A 12,114-nucleotide genomic window follows, 5' to 3' on the forward strand; every position below is an offset into this window, starting at 1 on the left:
AACGAACGATGTGTAACCCTTTTATTTGTCATGTCCCTTGTTCTATAGGATTCATTGTGGATGCTGGCCAATTCCTTGTGGCAATTCCTACATCCTCCAAGAAAGTGGTAACAACTCCAGCAGTATGCGGTCGAGCTTTATCATATATTACCACCATTTTGTCCTTAATAAATGAAGGTAATGGGACTATGGTTTCTAGAAGAACATCCTCAATGAGTTTAATGCAGTCGAAGATCCATTCTGTATAATCAGTTTGGTTCGAGCATGGATGTTAGTTCCACCCCATACCCTATACTCTTTGAAAAGACATATGAAGCAATGCGTGACGGACCGTTTGGAGTTTGACTACTTATGAAGAGAACCGTTAAATGACTATTCAGTAAGAGCAATAAAACGATCGTCTCTAGCCGTCGTACATCTCCCTTCTCTTCGATCGATACTTCCGGCCCTAAACGGCTGTAGACCATCGCGGATGGTAGAGAACGTCACACCTAGGACTTGAGCTATGTAACGGACGCCTCGTCAGTTGTTGGCCAAAGAGACGAGGTCTTCTCGACTTAAAACCATGCTTTTAAGAAAAAATTTTTATTCAAATTTATTGTTTTATCAAAGAAAATAATTTAAGAAACCAAATAATTCACTCGACAATTTGTCACTGAAATTTAGAATCTCCCCTCCCAGTGGAGGAGTTCAAAGGCAGTTTGAAAAAGGAAGTATATGTCACGTAGGACAAGCAACTAGACTTCTTCTCCACTAATAAATTTTACCGGGATATAATCAGCAGGAGGCCGTGGTTCTTTAGTAATTCTGTGGTGGTTTAGCTTTCTAATTTCTAAAACAGATTGTCTTTTTGCCTCTGAGCCAATAGCCAAAGAAGCAAAGGCAAAAAAAATAGTTTAACAGTTTTTCTTTATTTTTAACCTAAAAAGTGAAAAAAGATTAGTAGCACTATAAACGTAAGCAACATGTTATTAATGTTGTATTTAACTTTTAAGTCAACTGTTTGTTTTTTACTTAGTTATGGAAAATAAACAATACAAGTGTCCATTTTTTGTTTTTCAGTGAATACAAAAAGAGTAAAAGTTTCTCATGGCACAATTTTGGATGTTACCAATTTCTTCCATTATGCAACATGCCCTTCTAATGTGGATACAGCAATTCTTACCGTTCATCGGCATGTTATAGTCTGATAGCAAGAATAGCAGTAAATGCCACCAATTACGTTAGAGTAGCATACGTACACCGTTCTTCTTCTTCTGTTTTATACAAATAATTAAAATAAAATATCCCTAAAATATCAGGAAAAACAAATCAAATACCAATCAGTGTTTTCTATTTTTCATCTAAAAATTAATGCATACCTCGGCAAAAAGGGTAAAGTTTTATTCCAAGTTTAATTTTTTCTATTCAACTGAAAATTATATATTAACACGTCTGCCAATCCACTCAAGTTATTTCTGTAATTCACTATTTTTCGTGGTCCGCTTGACCAATTAATACAATTCAATTAATTAAGGTTTTAAGTCGAGATAAAAAAGTCAGTGTCACGAGCGGGATTCGAACCCACGACCTTGGGCTTGATACGCCGCTACTCTACCACTTGCTATCGTGACTTCGATCCACTCGGGCACTAACTTCCCATCTCAACCCCACCTTCGGATTTTCCCTCCTTTTTGCCATTTTTCAAATGTTGTGTAATCGATTTGATTCTCGGCGACAAATGGAGTTCGAATTCCGCTCGTGACACTGACTTTTTTATTTCGACTTATTTCTGTAAGTTGTATTTTTTTGCCATCTTTTAAGGTTGTTTTGCGCCCTTTATGTAAGTCAAAATAGGTAAGTTATAGGTTCAGAAAAGTTGGTTATAGTTTGAAAATTATATACGTGAGTATTAAAATAAGCCTATTGAAAGAGTTGTTCAGTCGAAATATTTTCGCTATTTTAACATAACAAGGCAGAATATTTTTTGGTAGAAGTAAATAGTAATTGTTTTTTAATAAAGATATGTGTTTTGACAATCATTATCTTGATGTAGTGCTTTGTGTTGTATATTAACTCGGCTCTCCTTTGGCGTGATGTCAATGTTGATTTATACCGGCATCACATCTCAAAAGGGCAATTAAACTTTGTCTGTCTGATTGTAGGGTTTGGTGGCTCTAAAAGGTCTACTATCCCTGCGTATTATATGGGCTCTATATCTGTATAATTTCGGGAGGAAACGTAATTAAGTCTTCTAATCAGAAGTGAACAATTCTAGCCGAATTTCTGATTTACCTTGAGAAAGAAAAGAATCTTGAGTATTATGATTACATGGGATGTTATTTTCTAAAAGAGACATTGTAAAGAAGCCAAGGCAAAAATACACCACACAAGCCAAATTTTCCCTTTCGACAATTTGTGTCTTCTCAGCTGTCAACAGAATTCTCTGAATTCCTAGTTTTACAAAAGGAGAATTTGATATCTCTCCCACCTCTTATAATCGATTTTGAATATCGAACGCTATTTGATGCTTTGATGCTTGTTTTGTTATCTGATAAGAGTTTAATGTGTTAAGTCATTTTGGAATGTGTTGGTTGCGATCATTTCCAGGTTATCGATTTATATTTTTCAAGTGTTTTGTTAGCAATTCGTGCCTATTATCTCTATGCCTACTCCCTGTTTCATCGTTGATCCATCAGTGTGCTAATAGGGCCCCTTCATGAAATTTGGGTTGCTTTCTTTAAAACATCTCTGTTCTATGACCACTTAGAAAGCTCTGTCAGAGTGATCAAAGTGTGAGTAATTCTATCAGATACTGTCATAGCCATCTCATTTTAGATTTTTCCTAGATATGGTTTTATTTCCTTATATCTCAGGAATATGTTGGCACAAGAAAAAATCCCATTTTGTATATGAATGTGTAAGTGGAGGAGATTGAGTGCGGTTTTCATATATATTGTGGGACATTAAGCGGCGTCCCTGCTTTGCCACCCTACTCTGTATATTTTGCAGTTTGTTTTGAGTCTTATCATTGTAAGGTTGGTGTATGGCCAAAAAATATTCTGCCGACATTAATAATAAATCAACTAATTCTTTTTCGACCATACACCAGATCCACACTTTACAATTTACACCACCGGTCGTCAATTCCACTTAGTAAACAGTACATTAATTTTTTTTTTAAAGTTATATAATTGAAGCGAATAAATACTGAAGTTTTTCAACAAATGTCCCTTGATTTTTGATTGCTGTTGACAGTTTCAAATATGCTGACGTATTTCCCTTTATTTAACTTACGAGTAGTAAATACATAAAGGGAAATTTCATTATTACTTTTACAGAAAACGTTGGAATTTTCAGAAATCATTTATCTTCAATTTCGCCAATCAATTGACACGTATTTTAGATTTTTCTTTCAACTGGTCATCCGGAAACGCAATCACGACCGTACAAAAAATTTAATTTACTACTAACTGCAGCATATGTTCTGCTCCGTGAGCGAAAGATTCCAGTCTGGAGAAATCTGACCAAAACGTGCCATGCAGCGAAATGCGGCAATATTTTGGTTCAAAGTTGAAACACCAGACTACGAGGTGCGCATTGATCGTTGAGCTGCATTTCATGATCGATATTCACTGGTCGAATATTTCAATCATGATCGATTGAGAAGACACGGCATACGTGAAGATATAAGAACAATTTGTTAAACAAAAATTAGGCGTTTCTTTCGACAATATTTTATGTTAAACTTTTGAAAACTTTACAATTTTTTTAAATTATTGTAATATAAGATTATTAGAACCTTTATTATAATAATACGCTACAAAATAATCATACATATATATTACAAAAAAGACAATGTATGGTTTGGATTAATTCGTCTGCCGGTGAAACCATCATTTATAGACTACACTTTTTTTTCTACTTTTGGATTAAATTAAAATTTATATTAATATCAAACAATACCGTTCATTTTCTTTGTTTGCGTTGTCTAAACGTTATGTACAAAATAAAAAGATGAGTTTTTTTGTACTTCAGTTAAACTTCATTACTCTATAAAACGAACAAACAAAAGTTATTTACAATTTTTTAATAAAACATGCTCTACGATAATCACAATAAAAATATTTTTGTGGTAGAACAAAATAAACATTGACTCATTGATTTTACATAATTTTATTATATGTTTTTCTTTTTAAGTTAATTTTTACAATCTTCGCAGCCATATCCAAGTTTGTTTCTCCATTTTCCAGAAAATCTTTTGATTCCTTTTAAGTTCTTGTACTTTCTTCTGCTTTCTTATATTTTGAATTCTTATTCCAATTGTGTATATTTTCAGTAGAATATCTTAAATTTGGTTCAATAGTATTTCTCTAACAATCTAGCTATTTAAACGTTTATCTTGGGCCTGTAGATAACCCAAGGATAAGAAGACCCCTTACATATCTTTCTTTTCCCTTTTATCAGGATAATCCACGTATATTGTGTTTTTTAAATAATATTAACTAATCAGTAATTTGTCATTAAAGTACGTTTTACACTTTATCATTGACCCTGACCAGTTCTAACTATAAATACCCATAATTAATTTCAATATATGGACATGTAATTATGCCCAGTGAAGTTGAACTAATCCTTATTCTAAACGAAAGGGTTAACTAGCGGTCAATTCGACCAACTGAGGTCTACAGTTCTTGTGAACCTTTAACATACTGAAATATTCAAATCAAGCTACCTTTCCGTAGCTTGACAATGTACAAATATTCCAGCTTTTCCCTAAAACGACTATTTTCTATCTTTCTAGATATTACTCTACTGAAACGCCGTACTGCTTTGTATTTTATGAAGTTTTGGCAGCCAAACGGAAACAAGAAAGTTATAACGGACTTTTTGAAAATGCCACGTCTATGTTTAATTTACACGTTTGTAAATTGAGTTAAATGAGGAAGTTGCTAAGAAGTATTGACTAAAACTATCAAGGCCAAGATTTGCGTTTTTTTAAGGCCAGTAAAAGACGCGAACTGTCTCGAACAGAATGCCAAAATTAAAACTTTCCTCTGCCCGCTTGTTTACTCCTTTGGATCGATCTACCAAGTTTTCTGTTCTGCCACGTGATTAATTATTAAAAAAGTTTAAATGTGTAAACTGAATACAGACCAACTTGAATAAAAATCCGGTCCACGACTTAGAAAATGTCTGTAGACTTTAAGCTATATCGTGCTGTTAACGACAGCAATTAAACTTGTTTCTCTCGGCAAAATGTATGTACTTATCTAAGAAAAATATATATGGATAACTGCCTTTATTATACACCTGAAGACGAAAGATTATTATAAGTTATAGTTTCATTTTTTAATTATTCCATGTCCATTGCAACTCATAATAATACGTTAGATTGGACATTTTCTGGGTACCTAAAAGGCATTTAAATTTTGTATAATGCATGTTAAACTTAAAGGTTAAAATATTGTATTTTTATACGCGAATAAATAAATCATTGCACTTTATTCTACTGTACTGTAAGGGAATTTACAATGTGGCCGAAACTTGAACCGCTTGAAGTAGATCAAACTGACCACATGACCGTTCAACTTCCTTGCAGAACTGACTGTTGTTTCACCCTCACATTTCAACTCGCGTTACCAGGTTTAAAGTCAACCAAGTCAAGTATCAAATCGATAAACTCTCGAGAGCTATTAATGGTTTTCGATCCTCGTGACATTTTCAAAATTTAAAGGTCATATGGTTCTCGAAGGAAAGCTTGAGTTATAGGTTGTATATTCAATGAAAAAAAAAGAAGATCGATACAATTTTAAGCCATGTACATCATTATGTTTGTATAAATTAAATCATAAAGACATTTAAGAATAACAAAATTATTCTTTGCCCCCATTTTAAGTTTTAGAATAGAAGCCAAGTAATACACTTGGCAACAGAAAATTGAAAGAAAATAATATTATTGCATTATCAATGTAAGGATCAATTGATTTCTATAGTGCATCTATAAACAGATAGTTTAAGCATTACTAATTTTCTAATTAATAATTAGATGTGTTTTAATAAAAAAGATAAAGTGAATCATACTTATAACAAAACAAACTCATAAAGCCTTCTTTTTTCCAGAACTTATGCTTCAAAAATGTAGACTTTGTTGTGAGCAACATCAGCTTTTATGATGGGCCCTTTTCACTTGGTTATTTGGGGACTGATCTACCGCCGGATTGCAACGCATCGAAACCAACGTACATCATCCCACACGAAGGTAAACTAACAGTCAATACAATAATTGTGCTTGATTAGTAATTAATTATTTAAAAGATATTTTGATGGTCTTTATTACCCAGAAAATGTGTTTTTTTTTCTACAATTAAACCTGGTAAAAGGATATAAAGACTGATAGGGCAGGTGTTTTAATTCACTTTATCAGCCTTTCCTGGAAAATGGATCAACCTAATTAGTTGAAGCGTGTATTGGCTCAATCTGAAAACAAGGTTTGCCTCAACCGAATGTTTTTGACCTACCTAGTGTTATCTTTGACCCTTATTTTGACCAATAATTCCATTCTTGCTAAAAAAAAAATTCCATTCACAGTCTTCCAATGTGATCTATTCCTCGGAGGTATTGGATAAAAAGTCCTTCCATTATCGGAATAAATTACATTCACACACTAGACTTCATTCACACTGTCACAGATGATTTTCTTGGTAATTAGGAAAGAATGATCACGTGATATAAAATCTGCTATCGTACGATCAATTTGATATTTTGGTCTTAATGAATGTATCACATTTACGATATGCCAATAATTACAATATCAGAAATTAAAGCTTAGACGTACACAAAGTTTTAAACCTTAAACCATACATATATTGATTTTAATATGTTATACGATTACAAAGCGTTAATGTAACTTTAATCGTTGAAATCAAGTTTTTCATCATTCACGTTTCACATGGTGGGAAAGTTTTCATTTTGGGAATTTGATTTCAAAGGGTTAAAACCGAAAACCGGATTATGTCCATAACCACTGTTCAGATAGAGGACTTTATTCCAGTTCTTAGGATTTCTTCCAAAGTACAGCTTTTGCGGAGATCTAAGATAATTTCCTCATTAAAAACTTGACCTTGTTTAAAAATTATTTAAATAATGTTTTTAGTTTTAATTTAAACAGACGTTTTAATCTATTTAATATTACAAAACTTTTAAATTGCTTGGCTACGAAAGCAAATGTTCGCCACTAAATAAATTATCAATTTTTAAATTTAAATATTAATAAAATATTAATATTTAAATATTTAATGCTTCTGGAAGGGAAAATTACAGTTTAAATATATTTGTGAATGATTATGATGTGAGAGAGGGATGAATGGATATTGAGTCTAAGTAGGGGATCAGCTGGCATACCGCCCGCTGGCGCAACTCGTTGCTTTCCTTGATTTTCCCTACTCTCGGAAATGACCTCTCAGTGAGCGGAAAGGTTGAAATTCGTTGATAAAATCTACAGACAAGCCTTGAATGGAGAAGCTCAAAGCTCAGGGAATTTTTTCACATTTTTAAAAGCACATACGATCTCTATCTGCAGTCATAACTTCAAGGGACACGAAAGGTTTTCATTCCATTTAACAGAACCAATTATAAAAATTAGCATACATAAATTTAGAGATATGCGGTTTTTAAACATCGAGCTTGACAAGCTAAAAGTAATGAAGAGACTTTTAAAAAAAATATATAGGACTTTGGGTTTTTTAAAATAATTATTTATCAATTATTCAGAGGAAATGTTATTGTCTCTTTTGCTCTATAATGTTTAACCTATTTAAGATCAATCCTTTAAAAACATTCTCTAAAAACGGAAAAATGTCCAAACCAATTTCCAATCAGCTCTTTGTTTTGAAACAGGGTGTTTGTGAATAGGCTAAATCATCAATACCTGACAGTAATGCCGAACTGTATAATTATTTATTAGATTTGTGACAACATAATTTCTATAATGTAAAAAAAATTGGCTGAAATGTGTGTGTGTGTGTGTGTGTGTGTGAGAGAGAGAGAGAGAGAGAGAGAGAGAGAGAGAGAGAGAGAGAGAGAGAGAGAGAGATCTATACGATTTTTAATGGTGTAGAAAGAGAAAAAGATAGGGGGAGGCTAAACACAACGTTATAATAGAATGTTTCACGTTTCTGAGTAAACTTTAAGAAAAAAAGTCAAGACAAGCCTGATTTGAAATTTGTAAAAGATTTTCCGCGAGGACTCTATCTAGTTATACGTTTGTATTAAATACCTATGTAAGACCAATCGAAAAAATATTCTCTAAAAAGGGATTACAATTCGCAAAATTAGGGAAGTATATTTATCATAAAATCTTTTCTATCTCTCTGTTTTTCAAGAGAACTGATAATCAGTATTTCATTATGGTGGTTCGACTGACAGCATGTTCCGATCAGCTCTTTTCAGGGTTAAACTAACGACGTTTTAACTTTAAGCCTAAACCCGACTCGAATTGAAGTAACTGTAAGTAAGTAATTAAAACGTTGTGTTTAGCCTCCCCATATTTTCTTCTCTTTCTACACCATTAAAATTGAATAGATCTCTCTCTCTCTCTCTCTCTCTCTCTCTCACTCTCTCACTCTCACTCTCTCTCTTTCTCTTTCACATACACACACACACAAACACACACACATCAGTAAAAAAATTGGCGACGGCAACCGTCTATTTAGGGGATTGTTGTTGTGCATTTACGGGCAGGAAGATTTTATGGAAATCGTCGGCCATATTTCCGAGTGGAAACAATATTGCAATTTCATTGTAATGGTCAGATCTTTATAATAAGATCTTTAAATGTGAATAGGTATGAATATTTCAAGTTAATGAAAATTATTGGTAACATGGCGGCCACGTCGAATTAGTCGCCGCCACGTAAGTCTACAACATGCGTACAAACATTTTTCGGGATAGTAGTGGAACCGTGGCCTCAACTATGAACAAATTAAAAACGCTGTTTTGCCACAGAGGGTTTGTGAATAGGCTAAACCATCAATACCTCATAGTAATGCCGAACTGTATAACCATTTATTAGATTTTTGACAACATAATCTCCATAATTTAATTTTTTACTGGTGTGTGTGTGTGTGTGTGTGTGTGTGAGAGAGAGAGAGAGAGAGAGAGAGAGAGAGAGAGAGAGAGAGAGAGATCTATACGATTTTAATGGTGTAGAAAGAGAAGAAAATATGGGGAGGCTAAACACAACGTTTTAATACAATGTTTCACTTTTCTCACTAGTTTCTCAGTTTAAACTAAAACAAACAAAGTCAAAATAAGCCTAGTTTGAATTTTTTTAAAAGTGTGAAAGATGTTCTGTGAGGATTGTATCTTTTGTTACATACTGTTAAAAGCTATGAAAGACCAATCGAATAAAAAATTATCTAAACACGAATTTCAATTCGCAAAATATGGCTGTTTATTTATCATAAAATCCCTCCTATTTCTTTTTGTTTTTTCAATATAACAGATATTCAGTACTTCATTTCTGGTTCAACTGATAACATGTCAGGTTCCAATCAGCTTTTTTCAGGGATAAACTTACGCTGTTTTGACTTTAAGCCCTTCTGAGGGCTAAGCCCAACTAAAATTGAAGTAATTGGCGATGGTAACCGTCTACGTAGGGCATTGTAGTTGTGCCTTTATGGGCAGGAAGAATTTAAGGAAATTATCGACCATGTTTCCGAGTGGAGACAATATTGCAATTTCATTGTAAGGGTCAGATCTTTATAATAAAAGATCATTAAATTTGAATAGGTATGAATATTTTAAGTTAATGAAAGTTAACGGTAACGTGGTGGCCACGTTGAATTACTCGCCGCCATGCAAGTCGACAACATGCGTTTAAACATTTTTTCGGGATAGTAATGTGACCACAATAGGCCGATACGGCCGATTTTTTTCATTACTTTATATGGGGGTTGGTTTTCATAGTCACTATGAAAGCCATCCCCCGCGTTAGTTTTCATTGCAATTTCGAATGGTAACAATCAAGATATAAGAGAATCGTCCAACAAACCCAAAATACCCCTACAATAATAAAAAACAAACTCTCGCCAATCCCCGGGCCGCCTTACGGTAGCTACGGTAGTACGGTAGTAGCTAGCACCTACTATCTTTTTGGCGAGGGGATGAGTGGTAATGAAAAAAAGAGAGCGGCGAATTGATTTTGATGGTTATATCTGTCATTTAGGTCAAACGGTTAAAGAACTGTTAACGTCTAACAAAAACGCAAATCGATTAGGTTACAACATATTGCTTAAATGTATAAAATAAAAGATTTTAGGTAAAAATGAATTTATGGAACTTGCAGGTAGAATTATTGGAAATGATGTTGGCTACAAGGCCACGCAATGTTAATATCAATGTTACCAAATGAATTCAATAGCTTCGTTTGTCTCTCTAACGATTATTTTAATTATAATATGTTAATTTTCATTATTTATTTAAATTTATTTGAGATATGAATGATGGAAAAGTTGGTTTTAACCTTTACATTTACATTAATTTTATGAAAAATTATAGCATGTTAAAATCAATAAATATAAATGAATTTAAACTTGGGGTACGTTTACGCTTTAGTTTCTGAAACTTTGGCTGTTGGCATGTCGTAAATTTGGTACATTCATTACGACCAAAATAGCAAATTGATAGTACGAGGATTGTATACTACCGGGTCATAAATATTTTGGGCTACATATAGATTTTGTGCGTGTTTATGTTTGTCTATATGTTATTTATTGGAACGAATACTTATCAGCTAGCATTGAGGGGCTTCATTCCCGACCATCCTGGGGCAGTGTGATTAATAAAGTCCAGTGGCCGTGAAGGTAATTTATTAGCATGAGTGGAGGTGCTTCTTCCTCACTCACACGAAAGTATATCGAGTTCTCTGGGGCGGTGTGAAAGAAGTCTGAAGCGTGTAAACGTAATTTATTAGCGTGAATAGAGGAGCTTTTTAACAATCACTGCGAGGAATACTCAATAAACAGGGGCAGTGTAAATGAAGTCTGGTGTATGAATGTCATTTATTAGCGTGTTTAGAGGATTTTTAATAAAGGCCTCGAGGAGTACTCTGGAGTAGTGAGAATGAAGTTTGGTGTGAGCACATTGAAATGTTAAAAACTAAACACGCTTTTCTTATTATTAGTTTGACAAATCTTATATTCTCCAATACACATTTGTTCTTATCTTATATTGATATTGACAAAAATGGAGCCATTTTAAAGAATTCGTTCGCCTTTCTCGTTGTACGGATACTGGGGCAATGCAGGGTTGGCGAATAATAAATGTACACCATGGCCCAGTAGATTGTTACCATTAGTTTTCTTCTCTGAAGCAATTTTCCTCGGACTCCACCATTTTCACGATGCCTTCCCAAAAGAATTGTTTCTTAGTTCGTAAGGAATAGATCAATATAATGATGGCTGCAAACATTCAAACATATTTGCCATTATGCATTGTAGAGTGTTTGACTTTAAAACAGTAATTATTCGCTTTTGGGGCTGGCCGAAGCGAGCATATGTTTATTTATGTTTTTATTCACCGAAAAATGTAAAGGAGGAAATACTACAATTACTTTCAAGAATATGATAACAGTTACTATTGGCAAAATTGATCGTTTCTGTTATTTTTATATAATTTTTAATAGAAAAACAATGACGTCCAATCGTGTGGGCAATTTCAATTTGCCTGTATACGACAGAGGTCATAAATCTACCTCCTACGTTTGCCTCACTGTCCTAGATATCAGAGACCATCCTGTACCGCAGTAAGGTTAGTAAATGTCGTAAAATCTAACTAAATTGTTGTTAGGTTTCCTGGCATTCCTCCAGGGTGTTATTAAAGATTAACACGATATCTGAGAACAAGAACAACCTGGGGGGAGAAAAACCTTTGGCGAGAATTGGATTACAATCAGAATCTTCGCTTTCTCCTTGGAATGTACAAAATTAGTATGTCAAAATCAATAGATGAAGTAGGTAACTAATTGAATGAACTGTCGGATTCAAAGTTTTTGATATAACAATAATTTTTTATTATTAATCATTTATTATAATTTTTTTACATTTCCATAAAAGGGGGCGTCGGTGGCCGCAA

The 12,114-nt window shown here is 33.6% G+C and overlaps 1 protein-coding gene across 4 annotated transcripts in view; it reads left to right on the forward strand.

The window, feature by feature from the left end:
• LOC106662253 overlaps nucleotides 1–12,114 on the forward strand; it is a 124,820-nt gene that overhangs the window by 39,839 nt on the left and 72,867 nt on the right. For all 4 annotated transcript variants that reach the window (XM_024227555.1, XM_024227554.1, XM_024227556.1 and 1 more), the window contains exon 4: nucleotides 6,103–6,241. In XM_024227555.1, the coding sequence (XP_024083323.1) occupies nucleotides 6,103–6,241 (139 nt within the window). The remainder of the gene's footprint in view (nucleotides 1–6,102; nucleotides 6,242–12,114) is intronic.

The sequence above is a fragment of the Cimex lectularius genome, unplaced genomic scaffold (assembly GCF_000648675.2).
Source record: "Cimex lectularius strain Harlan isolate CLEC.00 unplaced genomic scaffold, Clec_2.1 scaffold106, whole genome shotgun sequence".
NCBI classification, from domain to species: Eukaryota; Metazoa; Arthropoda; class Insecta; order Hemiptera; family Cimicidae; genus Cimex; species Cimex lectularius.